The 15,000-nt window shown below is 40.2% G+C and overlaps 1 protein-coding gene across 2 annotated transcripts in view; it reads left to right on the top strand.

Annotated features, from left to right (window-relative positions):
• Positions 1–15,000, top strand: part of LOC137431178 (tensin-3) — a 391,044-nt gene that overhangs the window by 73,946 nt on the left and 302,098 nt on the right. For both annotated transcript variants that reach the window (XM_078781594.1, XM_068122190.2), the window contains exon 2: positions 11,291–11,405. Coding sequence is in view for 1 of the 2 variants with exons in the window: in XM_068122190.2 (XP_067978291.2) it covers positions 11,291–11,405 (115 nt within the window). In the remaining variant the exon portion in view is untranslated. The remainder of the gene's footprint in view (positions 1–11,290; positions 11,406–15,000) is intronic.

Here is a 15,000-nt window from a genome sequence, read left to right as displayed (position 1 = left end):
ATGAAATCTTTCCTCTTCTCCAATGGCTTTATCTCTGATCATCAATATGGATTCAGACCTGGTCATTCTACACTGAACATGCTGCTTCTGCTGTCTCAACAATGGATGGAGGTCCTCAATGTCAAACAGGAAATCAGAGCTGTCTCTCTTGACATATCACGTGCCTTCGATACGGTCTGGCACCCTGCTCTGCTCACCAAACTCTCCTCCTTTGGTATCCATGGAAATCTCCACTCATGGCTGGCGGACTTCCTCTCTAGTCGAAGTCAACGTGCGGCCCTGAATGGGTTTCTCTCATCTCCTCTTCCTGTTCAGGCTGGAGTTCCCCAAGGCAGTGTTCTGGGCCCTGTGCTATTTCTCGTCTTCATCAATGATCTCTCTGACTCTCTTGAAAATCCTCTCTATCTCTTTGCTGATGACTCCACGCTCTGCCGCTCCATCCCTCATCCCGAAGATCGGCAGTCTGCAGCCTCCTCACTCTCTGCAGACCTGGACAAAATCACAGACTGGTCAAACAAGTGTAACATGTCTTTCAATCCTGACAAATCTCACACTCTTACTATGTCCCTCCGAAAAGACCAACTGGACAACCCTCCCATCTACTTTCTCAACGATCATCTCCAAGAAGTTCTGTCACTCAAGCTTTTGGGACTCACTATCTGCCATGATCTTTCCTGGGAAAAACACATTTCCAAGCTGGCCTCCAAAGCCAGTCGCCGACTGGGCATCCTCCGTCGTGCAAAGGCCTTCCTTGGCACACCTGAGCTCCTCACCACATACAAGGCTTTCATCCGCAGCTCAATGGAATACTGCTCTCCCCTCTGGGCTGGTGCTCCTGCCTCACACCTAGCTCGTCTTCACGCTGTTGAAACCAAAGCATTCAGAATCATTGGAATCTTTTGCGATGAAGCTAACTCCGAGGGCCTGTCACTCACTCACCGCAGGCAGGTTGGTGGTCTTTCTGTCTTCTACCGACTCCCCTCTGGCCTTGCTCCCCCAGCTCTCTCTGGGCTCTGTCCCCCCAATATTCCTTCGGGTCGCACAAGATCTGCCTGCAACCCTCTTATGGTTAAACTGCCAAAATCAAGACTCTCTGCTCACCTTCACTCCTTCATTCCTCTTTTCCCCCGCCTCTGGAACAAACTCCCCCACTCCCTTCAATCCCACTCCTCCCTCCAGATCTTTAAAACAGCTGTTCACCACCATCTCTTATCTTCCCTCATCCAAAATCTGGATCTTTTCTACTCCCGCTAATTCAGCCCAGATACACTTTTTCGAAATTCCAACTTCTTTCCTGGAAGTCCTTGCAGTGTCCATGTATTTTATACTTGTCCTTCCTCCTCCCAAGCCCTCTCCCTCCCACAGATCTCCCGATGTCCCTGCTCTCAAATGTTGAGTTTGTGTCCTTCCCCCTCTCTCTCCCCATCTTGTCTACCGCTCCCCTTATTATATGTTTTATGTGTCTGTTTGATTTTTTTTTGTGTGAATAATGTTAGCTCTTTCACGAGCGTTGATCTTGTATACAAAAAAAACCCCGAAAAAAAACCACATACAAACATGCATACACACACACTTATACACACACAAACGTATATGCACACATACACACACATATATACACACACACACACATACATACACACATGCATACACACACACAAACGTATATGTACACACACACACACACGCATACACACACACACACACACACACACACACACACACACACACACACACACACACACACAAACGTATATGTACACATACACACATGTATACATACACACACACATATGTATACATACACACAGACATACACATATGTATACATACACACACACACACACACACACACACACACACACACACATGTATACATACACACACATACATATACACACATGTATACATACACACACACACATCTCCAGCCAGCTTATTGAAGTTGGCATGATGGTGAGTCAATCCAAGCCTGTGAACATGTGTTTATTTGTTGAGGTTGATTTAACATGTTCCCAATAAAACACCGATGATTCAGCCAACATTAATAAACATGTTCGTGCTATCTGGACACACAGGGTTTTAATATTTATTTTCACAGTTCCCTTAAGCTCGTGAAGGAGCTTGTACATCAATAACATTCAGGATAAAGATCATGGTAGACATTATTATACTTTTACTAGAAATATAAGGACATAAGTACCTAATGTACCAACACGGTGTATGTGAACTTGGGTTCACTAGCATCATGAGCGTTGGGGGGGGGGGGGGGTGGGGCGGGGGGGGGGGGGATTCAGAAGCCAGGAACACTCTTAGGCTCAGCAATTTTATTTTGGATCACATTGTGTTAGTGATCGGTGTTGGATAGTTATCAGGATTCAGGTTCAAAATTGGTCTTTTCCTGTTACTCTTGTTAGATTGTTTATTGTTGTCCAAACAATGGTGGAAAAATATATGATCCCGGCTCATGGTGATTGTAGTCTTCATTCTAAATTGCATTTCAGATTTCAGACAACCCTTTGGATTTGTTCAGACAATTTTAAACTTTGATTCTAGTTATAATGTCTTTGCTATACTATGCATAACTTCTGAGCAGCCTTGAGTTTATAGATGCATTTAATTAACTTTTTTAAGTTTGTTTTTAAACTTTTCTTAACTTTTCACAGTAGATTTTTTTTTAGTGCTTTCACATTGGTTTCATTGTTATATCATATGTGCGGTGGGTGAACATTCATGTTATCAGGGGTTTAGTCAAGTGTGCAACAGAGTGTCTAAAGATACTTCTCATGTGCTCTGAGGTGGGTGGTCTCACGCAGTGGGGGGTTCGGAATGGACGAAAAAGAACGTCTACAAAGCGTTCACTTTTAATACGCTTGTTGCTCTCCCGTCAGTGAAATAGGGACAAGTTTAATGATGTTAGACTTTTCGCTACTGTTTCATTACTAATCACTTAAATAACGATGTTTATGTTGGTTATTTAGTTGTATATTTCATTCATTCAAACTTGAGCATCATGTAGATCTAGTTTCCTGAACTTCTTTGGATGAAGTTTTTTACAAGTGAGAAAGTTTTCGATGGCACCTGATGCCGGAGTGATATGCTTGAACACGACGCTCAAATAGACCTATATTATTGTTTAAGATTCTGTGCAATGCTCAGAACTTCAGGAGGGCGTCATGTTTATTACTTGCGAAATCGAAGATTTTTCAAGTACATTGGTCGATTACGTTTGTGGTTCTGTCTGTCTGTTTGTCTGTTTGTTTGTCACCGGCCTACAGGTCACAATTTTCAACCTATCTTCACGAAACTTCACCAAATGGTAGAGTTGGTCAAAAGCAAGAAGCCTATTGTTTTTGGGGTCAAAAGGTCAACATAGGCCAAAGGTCACCAACTTCGCTAAATTTCTAAAATCCTCAATTTTCATCCGATTGACTTGAAATTTGAGGAGGACTTGCATATCTGGTCACTGAATTCAACCACCAAGTATTTTTGAGGTCAACATAGGCCAAAAGGTCAACATAGGCCAAATTTCTAAAATCCTCAATTTTCATCCAATTGACTTGAAATTTGAAGAGGACTTGCATATCTGGTCACTGAATTCAACCACCAAGTATATTTGAGGTCAACATGGGCCAAAAGGTCAACATAGGCCAAATTTCTAAAATCCTCAATTCTCATCCAATTTACTTGAAATTTGAAGATGACTTGCATATCTGATCACTGAATTCAACCACAAATTATATTTTAGGTGAACATAGGCCAAAAGGTCAACATAGGCCGAATTTCTAAAATCACCAATTTTCATTTGATTGACTTGAAATTCTAAGAGGATTTACATATATGGTCACTGAATTCAACCACCAACTATTTTTGAGGTCAACATAGGCCAAAAGGTCAACATAGGTCAACCTTCCAAAATCATCATTTTTCATCTGAAAAATCGTCACTTTTCCTCCTATTGACCCGAGCTTTGATCAAGATTGTCAATTTTAATCTTGATGAAATGGACAATTTGTTGTATCAATGGAAATTTTTTTCTTCAGGGTGGGGGGCGGATTTTGCAAGTATCGTGCTCCGCATGACGTCTTCTTGTTTATATAATTCGTGATTTGGTACTTTAAATTGTGTTATTTTGTTAAAATTAAGTATGAAAGGTGATTAATAAGGGGAGCATGAACTTCCATAAAAATGGCATTCACTTTCTGACATCGACAAGATTGTTTTTATTTCTTCTGCATCATTCGTTTTCCACAATTGTAACATTTACACCTTTTCAAAAAAAATTCACTTTTTCTAAAGTCTTATTTCATACCGTGTATTTTATGTTGACTTGTAAATCAATCGTCACAAATGAAGTTCTACGTTGAAATTGCATTTACCATGAGAAAGTAAATTTGAATAACTTTCTCGAAGTTTTGAAGTCTCTGACTTCTGTAACTCTAAGGACTTCTGGAGCTATTTAAGGACACACCACGGTGGGAAGGAAATTTCATTGGGTGACCTGAAGTAGACAGGTGTGTAGTCAATGCCAGCATACCATGGCTGGTTGGTTACTTTGAACGAGGGTGATTTCTCAGCAGAGATGTGATTACTTTTGGTGTGAAATGTAGCACCATTCTTTTCCCCACAAAATGAAAAATGTTTTACAAAGGTGCCTTTCAGATCGGGCCTGCTTGCTATTTTAAGGTGTTTTCGCTCTTATTACGCTATATAATGATACAAATATAATGTTACAATACTCAACACATGAGTTGTCGTTGGGATATGTATGGAATGAGCTGACTGGCACCAAGTCTTTGTCTGTTTCTCTGTGACTACATTACTGTTTGTGCATTAGGCCATACTGTTTTATTGTTTTCCACAAACAATGCCTTCCTGCGCAGACTATTTATTGGATCTTTAAGATTAAAAGTGAGGGGATTCGCAAGGGTGTGCATAAAGACAAGACTTTAGGGGGGGGGGGGGGGAGCAGGAGGGATAAAAGTAATTACCCTCCATATGGTAATTCAATAATGTTGTTCCTGAAGATTGTTTGCTTTCGACAACACCGAAGCTCGTTGAAGACCAAGATGATGGAGGGTATGAACTAACGGTTGGGCAAATGGGCAACTCTGCCACAAAGCAAGGAAAAGGACAAATAAGGAAAGAGAAGAGGGAAGGAAAAACTGTAACCTCGAAGTGAGAGTGTTGGATTAGGAAGCATTAATGGCCAGACGGAAGCCAAACAGTTCAATCTTGGTTTCATCAGACGACAGAATCTTGTTTCTCACAGTCTGAGAGTCCTCCAGGTGCTTTTATGCAAACTCCAAGCAGGCTTTCATGTGTCTTTCACTGAGGAGATGCTTCCGTCTACCCACTCTGCCATAAAGCCCAGATCGGTGGAGTGTTGTAGTGATGGTTGTCCTTCTGGAAGTTTCTCCCATCTCCACACAGGATCTCTGGAGCTTAGCCAGATTGACCATCGGGTTCTTGGTCACCTCTTTTACCAAGACCCTTCTCCCCCGATTGCTCAGTTTGGCCGGGCGGCCAGCTCGAGGAAGAGTCCTGGTTCTTCCAAACTTATTCCAAGAATCATGGAGGCCACTGTGCTCTTGGGAACCTTCAATGCAGCAGAATTTTTTTTTTGCAGGCTTCCCCAGATCTGTGCCTCGATACAATCCTGTCTCTGAGCTCTGCAGGCAGTTCCTGCGACCTCATGGCTTGGTTTTTGCTCGGATATGCATCGTCAGCTGTGAGACCTTATATAGACAGGTGTGTGCCTTTCCAAATCATGTCCAATCAATTGAATTTACCACAGGTGGGCTCCAATCAAGGTGTAGAAACATCTCAAAGATGATCAAGAGAAATGGGAGGCACCTGCGCTAAATTTCAAGTGTCGTAGCAAAGGGTCTGAATACTTATGTCAATGTGATATTTCAGTTTTTTCTTTTTAATAAATTTGCAAAACTTTCTAAAATCCTTTTTTCTCTTTGTCATTATTGGGTATTTAGTGTATATTGATGAGGGAAAAAATGAATTTGAACGATTTCAGCACAAGGCTGCAACATAACAAAATGTGAAAAAAGTGAAGGGGTCTGAATACTTTCTGAATGCACTATACTGTATATATATATATATATATATATATATATATATATATATATATATATATATATATATATATATATATATATACATACTGTATATACAGACTTGGCATTTAATATGGAATATTTTTTTTGTGGGGGTGAACTTACTTTTCAAGATGTCTTAGAACCAAAAGTTCATTGGAATTATGTTGAAATTATTCAAGATTTTGTTAATGTGACCTTTAAAAGAAACAAAAACCACATTTGACATTTCGAAACAAATAAATTGATCCTTGAAAGTGATGTAAACTGATATCAAACTCAATTCATGGACAGTACTGTGTTAAACTTCTGTACGTTTTCCAGAAGTATCTCTTTATTTTGCACATTAGCCAAAATTTTTTTTAACAAAAACAAAAGTTAAATTACGACTGGGATTATGGACAGTAAAATTACAGTTCAGTACTTCGTGTAACCCCCACGAGCATTCAGGAGAGCACGTACACGTCGAGGCATGCTGTTCACGAGATTTGCCAAGGCTTGGATAGGAATCGCTTGCCATGCAGTGACAATAGCCTGCTGCAATTCACGCACAGAGGTCGGCTGCTGGTCCAAGTGGTCGATTTGACGCGTTAATTCTGCCCACAAGTTCTCTATCGGATTCATATCCGGGGACATGGCAGGCCACTCCATATGCTCTACACCACGGTCAGCAAGAAAGTGTTGGATCATGCGAGCACGATGAGGCCGTGCATTGTCATCTTGGAAGACAAAGTTTCCTTGAAAGGCTGCACGAGCAAATGGAAGCAATTTTTTTTCCAGATTAGCCCTGTACGTGAACTGGTTCACGTTTCCATTCAGAACAACCAGGTCAGTTTTGCCCCCTGCATGAAAAGCAGCCCAAACGGTCACCCCACCACCTCCAGCTTGGACTCTTGGCACTATACAATCTTTGTTGTAGGCTTCATGCACTTGTCTGCGCACTCGGACGTGGCCATCTTGACGATAGACCAGAAATCTAGACTCGTCACTGAAGGTCACGTGACTCCAGTGTCCTGGCTGCCATTGACGGTGCTCCCTGGCCCACTGCAATCGGCGCTGGCAGTGTTGTCTGGTCAGGCATGGCTTTCTCAGGGGACGCCTGGCACGATAGCCTGCTTGAACCAGTCGTTGGTTGACTAACCTTCTGGATACAGGCACATTTGTCAGTTGCTGCCACTCAGCCCTAAGCCGATTAGCTGACTTGGTATGGCCATTGCGGACTAACCAGTGCAGCTGGCGATCATCCCTCCTTGTGGTTCTGCGGGGACGTCCTGGCCTCGGTATTGGAGTAGGGACACCCCTCTGAGCATTTCGTTTCAGGATCTTTGACACCTGACCTTGAGTGATGCCATACTGCCGAGCAATAGCACGCTGTTTCATGCCGTAATTTCGTAAAGCCACCACTCCATGACAAACAGCATTGTCGAGTTGACGGACCATCTCCAGAGGAAGCGGCAATAACTTTTGGAGACGTGCAGCAGTTGTTTTCCACTGATACAGAACGCAACAACCCTTGTATACCCGACTGTGAAGCCAATCATCAAATGCACCTGTACGTACATTTTGCCACGCCACCTGTGATATAATCCTGTTGTTGACTTCTTGCTGCGACAGACAATCAGTGACATGGTTCTTTTAACAAATAAATCACCAAAGTGTAAAAGAAACTCACCAGATTGATATACTGAGTTAAGAAAGTAAACCCAAGTCAAGAAAAAATATATATTCCATATTAAATGCCAAGTCTGTATATATATATACATACATATATATATATATATATATATATATATATATATATATATATATATATATATATATATATATATATATATATATATTTTCTATAATTGCCTAGTTTATAAAATGGCCTGTTTAGCTGTCTCTGATGTCACCCACATTTAAGAACACATGAAGTGACTGATGAAATGACGAGAAAATTCGTGTTGTACTCCTTGCCGTTAAAAAAGAAAATTCCTACCTCTTGCACTGCCACAGCATTGCCGCCATGGTGCCTAGTAACAGATCAAAACCTTAGGCTTGGAGTAGGTTCTTCACTAATGTATAAAACAATATACAGTCACGTGAAAAAGTAAGTACACCCCAATCACCCCATGCAAAGTTTTGACTTTTTCAACATATTTCAACATACAGCTTTTTGATCTTCATTTCAACAATATTGATAGATAAAGGTGATATAATATAACAAATATCATGAAACATTTACATTTTGTCATCCATTGTATAATTTAAATAAACATAAATGCAAATTCCACATGTGGAAAAAGTAAGTACACCCCTGCATTTATCACTACTTAAAATACCTAAAATTAGAATCAGGTGCACCAGCTCAGGTGCAAATGATTAGAACATCATTAGAGAGGATCTTGGAGGAACATGTCTTATTTAAACCTCAGACATTTAGTTTGGTTTGCTCTTTGTTGTTGAAGTGTGCGGCGTCACCATGACTAGATCAAAAGAGCTCTCTGAGGCCTTCAGAAAAAAGGTTATAGATCCCTACGAGTCTGGGATGGGATTTAAAAAGATCCCCAAACAATTTGAAATCAATCATTCGACTGTCCGGAAGATCATCTACAAGTGGAGAAGATTCCAAACAACTGCCAACTTGTTCAGGCCAGGCCGCCCCAGCAAGTTCAGCCCGAGAACAGACCGCAAGATGCTGAAAGAAGTCTCTAAGAACCCCAGAATGTCATCACAGGACCTACAGGTAGCTCTTGCCACTGTTGATGTCAAAGTGCACGAGTCTACCATTAGAAAGAGGCTGCACAAATTTGATCTACATGGGAGGTGTGCCAGGAGGAAACCTTTGCTGTACAGAAAGAACATCAGGGCAAGACTAAAGTTTGCCAATGAACACCTAGGCAAAGACCAGCACTTCTGGAACAATGTGCTCTGGATAGATGAGTCAAAGGTAGAGCTATTTGGCCACAGTACCAGAAGACATGTTTGGCGAAAACCAAAGACAGCATTTGACCACAAGAACCTGATACCAACTGTAAAGCATGGTGGTGGAAATATTATGGTTTGGGGCAGCTTTGCTGCATCAGGGCCTGGGCAGCTCACCATCATATAATCCACTATGAATTCTTCATTGTACCAGAGGGTGCTTGAGGATAATGTGAGGCCATCTGTCGGAAAGTTGAAGCTCAACCAAAGGTGGACCTTGCAACATGACAATGACCCTAAACATACCAGTAAATCCACCAAGGAATGGCTGAAAAGAAATAAATGGAGGGTTCTGGAATGGCCAAGTCAAAGCCCGGATCTAAATCCCATCGAGATGTTGTGGGGGGATTTGAAACGAGCCGTGCATGCAAGAAACCCCTCAAACATCGCACAGCTGAAAGAATTCTGCATGGAGGAGTGGGCAAAAATTTGTCCCAGTCGATGTCAGAGACTGGTAGACAGTTATAAGAAACGCCTACTTGAGGTTGTTTCTGCCAAAGAGGGCAATACCACCTATTAGAGCCAAGGGTGTACTTACTTTTTCCACATGAAAAATTTGCATTTATGTTTATTTAAATTTCACAATGGACTACAAAATGTAAATGTTTCATGATATTTGTTATATTCTATCACCTTTATCTGTCAATATTGTTGAAATGAAGATCAAATAGCTGTATGTTGAAATATGTTGAAAAAGTCAAAACTTTACATGGGGTGTACTTACTTTTTCACGTGACTGTATATATATATATATATACACACACATGGAAAGTATAACGCGAACAGCTCGCCGTATATTCACAACCTACACAGTTTGAAGGAGAAATGTTTCCCGAATCTGTACGAGAGCCGCCTGAGCGGGCACCATAAACTTCCATTGATAATAATAATAATAAAGGAGTCTTATATAGCCCCATCAAGCAGAGTTAACGACCCTCGTGGTGCTTTACATTATCATGCGAATGCACACACACCGCACACACATACACAAACATACACACACACAGACACACCTTCACTCTTGTTCTATTCCTCTCCCTCCCTATTCAACCCACAGATGTGTACTCTCCCCCTCCTCCCCCTCCCTCCCCCGCACACGTACACGTACACAGACATACTCTCGATCTCCGTCCCCCCTCAAACCAAAGGGAAAACAGGACTTAGACTTTGAAAGACTTGTGAAACAGATAGGTTGTGAGGGAGGTTTTAAAGGCAGGAAGAGAGTCAACATGTCGAACAGAGGAAGGCAAGTCATTCCAGAGCAGAGGTGCAGCAAAAGAAAAGGATTTGCCATTCAGAGTCAATGGTTTCACAGCACGGACTGTGGGGTTGAGTGGGCCGGGGGTTGGGGGGAGCGCACACTCGCTCACTTGCAGGCACAAGGCAGAAATATACGCTCTCTCTTGGGCTCTGCAAGCTGGAATGGTGACATGACCCAGGAATTGGAACTAGTACTGGGTACACAGTGAGGGCATTCTTTTTGGGCACTCTGTTCAAGTCTGACTGGACCTCGACCCATCGTGTGCATGGGCTTTTATGGGCAGAAAGGATGCCCCACTTCGTGATGTCGTTTGACCCGGACTTTCCCTGCTTATTAGTGGTTTGGTCATAAATTAAGTGGAACCCCCCTCCCCCCATCGCCCGAGCCTCTGTATTCGACTCAAATGTTCCAGGCTCATGCATTCGTGGCAAAACTCGCACCTCCTCAGTGCTATACAAGGCCTAAATCCCCCTATGAAGCACATTTAGGACAGATTACAAAGGATAGAAGATCAAAAAGGTTTTTTTTAAGGGAGAAACGGTTTTAGACACAAACATTTGGGAGGAAAGATAACAGGTTTTGAAACAAATATCGATGCATAATCTGATTAAAAATAAATTACCTCTTTCTTATGCTAATACATGCACTAACAAAATAACTATTTCTAAAATATCCAAGCTAGCTTCACCCCTAACAGTCATTTTCACAACAGTATGATTAAGGGATATATCTTCTTGGTAGGTGTCGACTCAGTATTTGAGAGGAACGGGCCATTAAACCATAATCTACCAAATACTCAATGAAGACAGTGATGTGACATGTGTATGTTAACATGTCTAAAAGAGGAACAATTTCAGATCCTCTCAGATAACCTTTAAATATACCTCTTTAGTAATCCCTCATTCAGTATCTTCTATTTTTTTATTTTCTTTTATTCCCACCTCACCCTTAGCCAGAGGAACCGGACACAAAAGCTGCTCACCGATTCCAGTTCAAGGCCTTCAGTAACGCACCACCCTGCCGGGTGTGCCGGCATCCAGTGCAAATTGATGGAAGCTTCTGCTCAGGTGTGTAACCATGAAGTTACGTTCTCTATATTCTGTGGATGTTTATGGCAGGGATTTTTTTTGTAAATAAACAAGGAATAAACAATTAAGTGTGCAGGTGGAATATTTTGGCCTCATTACACCAGTTTCACGGAATTCATAATTTTATGCTCTCAAACTTGTCGTTGTTTGTTTTGAAACAAGATCTTGCCGAAATGATGAACAATTAGTGTTTCAGCAAAAACAAATGAATGAACAGGTCCAGTTGCTTTGTTGTCTTTTATCTTGGGGGTACTGACTGGCCAAATATTAATGAGCTGAATTAATGAGCAATTAATAATGACCAAATAATTAATAAATTAATGAGCAGGTACAAAAGCTTTGTTGTCTTTTATCCCCCAAAGCCCTCGCCCTCCCACAGATCTCCCGATATCCCTGCTCTCAAATGTTGTACTTGTGTGCTTCCCTCTCTCCCCTCATCTTGTCTCCCGTTCCCTTTCTTATATGTTTTATGTGTCAGTTTGTCTTTTTGTGATTAATGTTAGCTCTTACACGAGCCTCGATCTTGTATACAAAAAATATTTATCGATATATATATATTTTATTTACCACATATTGGCAAATTGGACAGCATCTCATCCCAAACACAATTGCGCACATCGTTGTAAACCAATTTCTTCAATCTGTCAGTCTGGCCGTTAAATAAAATTGAAAATCATTCCAAAAAGTAAAAAATAGTTTTTGGGATGTTATAAAGGACACAAACAATAAGCACGAATAACTAATTCAATGTTTTTTTTGTTTTTTTTTGTATACTGAATCGAGGCTCGTGAAAGAGCTAACATTTATTTCACAAACAAATCAACCAGACAAACAAAATACATAAAAAGAGGGAGCGGAAGACAATATTTTGGGAGAGAAGGGGAAGCACACAAACACAACATTTGAGAGCAGGGAGATGTGTGGGAGGGAGAGGGCTTGGGGGGGGGGGGGAGGAGGCATGGGAAGGGGGGGGGGAGGGAGCAGTATAAAACACAAGGACAGTGCAAGGACTTCCAGGACAGAAGTTGGTATTTCAAAAAAGTGGATTTGGGGTGAAATTAGCGGGGGTAGAAAAGATCAAGGTTTTGGATGGGGGAAGATAAGAGATGGTGTTAAATAGGATTGTGTAAATGACGGTGCATTAACGACGGTAAACTTCAGATTAAAGGGGTTTTCTTCTATAGCAATTAACCTTCTATTATATTTAAATGAATGATATAATGAACATTGTAGAACACAAACCGCCTTGTTTGCACTTCCAAAATCCTTCAGTTTAGCAGTACTTGGACAAAACTGTGAGCCGTTTCAACCAATCAAATTTGTCACTTGCACTGTCAGGGCTGGGAACTTCAGGATTCCTCCTCCTTTTATTTTGCTTCCATTAAACTGTTTTCAATAAAGCACCATGTAATTTGTCTCATGGGTAAGGTGTTTTATGAAGTCTCTAGTTTCCTTGCAAGTAATTCATCCATATATGCTTACATGATACAAGAGATACACCTTAGTAGCAATATTTTAATGCAACTCCAACATGGATAATTGGATGAATGTAAATAATGTGTCGAGTACAAGGTGCATCCTTTTTCTTTTTTTGTATACATAGTCGAGGCTCGTGGAAAAGCGAGTAATGAATGAATCAGGATGCAACAGGACAAAAGGAACAGCAGACAGAGTAGGGGAGGGGGACAGCAACAGCAGATTTGAAGGTCAAGACAGTGGGAGGTGGAAAAAACAATGGGCGTGGGGAGGAATGGGGGGCAGGAGAGGATGCATGGGGTGGACAGGATGGATACAGAAGAAATCTCTCAGGAGGAATGATCACTAATATATATATATATATATAGATATACAGTATATATATATATATATAGATATACAGTATATATATATATATATATATATATATATATATATATATATATATATATACATACATACATACATACATATATATATATATATATATATATATATATATATATATATATATATATATATATATATATATATATATACACAGGGGGCTGCAAAAGTAGGTATACAGTAAGGAAACAGGTGGATTGGACGTCGGGGAGCCGTTGACTGGCCACCACGTTCGCCGGATCTCACCCCTATGGACTTCTTTTTCTGGGGATGTGTAAAAGACAGGGTTTTCGCACGCAAGCCACGTTCTGTTGATGCCATGATTCAGTTCATACGGGAGGCTTGCCAGGAAATTGATGCTGATAAAGACCTTTGTGCCAGAGTGTGCATGGGTGTCCACACTCGACTAGTGGAGTGTGTGAATGCCAGGGGCAAACAGTTTGAACATTTGAGGGATTAATATGTTTATTATTGATATGTTATTATTGATATGCTTGTATAATCAATAAAATACGTTTTGTGCGCACGTTTTGTTTTTCATTACTGTATACCTACTTTTGCAGCCCCCTGTATATATATGTACATACATAGATATATATATATATATATATATATATATATATATATATATATATATATATATATATATATATATTAAACTGATCACAAATATATATATATATTAAACTGATCACAAATATATATATATATTAAACTGATCACAAATATATATATATATATTAAACTGATCACAAATATATATATATATATATATATATTTATAGAATTCAGATGTTCAAGTCCAGTTAGACTTTTAAAGTTTATTTTGTGTCTATTTAGTATGCATATTTAGGGACAATGACATTCTGCAATTACGGAAAACTGATGAAATTCGTGGAATTTGCAATTTCAAACGGAAAATGTTTTTTGGCATGGAAAAAGATGGACATTTGCATTAATGAAAGAAAATGAAATTTGCAATGAATGAATGAAATTTGCATAGAAATGAAAGAAAATATATGTACAATATTCTTATGCACTAATGTAATATTCGGACAGGTTTAGGCTACATACTCAAAAAATAAACAAAAAATTATAAAAATATGCAATAAGAACAAGCAGCAAAGTGAGCGGTCACAGCCACAATATCACTGATGGTGGACGCAGGTTATGTATTCACCCCTGTTTGTTTGTCTGTTTGTGAAGAGAATATCTCAAAAGGTTATGGACAGATTTGGATGAAACTTGGTGGACAGGTTTGGTGTGTGACAAGGACAAAATGATACCATTTTCTTGAAGATCCAGATTTGGATCCAGAGAATTTTTTAAGTGATTCTTCACCATTGAGAAATAGGGCTCAAAACGATAAATAGCACGATATCTCAAAACGTTGTGGACGGATTATGACAAAACCTGGTGGAGAGGTTGGGTCAGTGACAGGAACAAGCCGATTAGATATTGGTTCAGGTTCGGATGCAGATCTGGCCTACCAGTGGGATACAAAACGTAAACTGTTCAGCCTGGCAGAGGTATGCCTTTACTGAGTGCCGTTCTAGTTCTTGCTGTATTCAAATGATTTTTTCTGAATTTATAACATAATAAGCCCGACCAATGAGCAATTCTGACAAAATTTATGAATTATTGATGAAATGATTTCGCCATGAGAAGACAAAATTCGAGACATGCACAAGCATAGCACATGCAGCACTTC

This window comes from Myxine glutinosa, chromosome 7 (assembly GCF_964187855.1).
Source record: "Myxine glutinosa chromosome 7, kmMyxGlut1.1, whole genome shotgun sequence".
In the NCBI taxonomy this organism is placed as follows: Eukaryota; Metazoa; Chordata; class Myxini; order Myxiniformes; family Myxinidae; genus Myxine; species Myxine glutinosa.
Note: the sequence above shows the minus strand (reverse complement) of the source record. Positions and strands in the feature narration are given on the sequence as shown.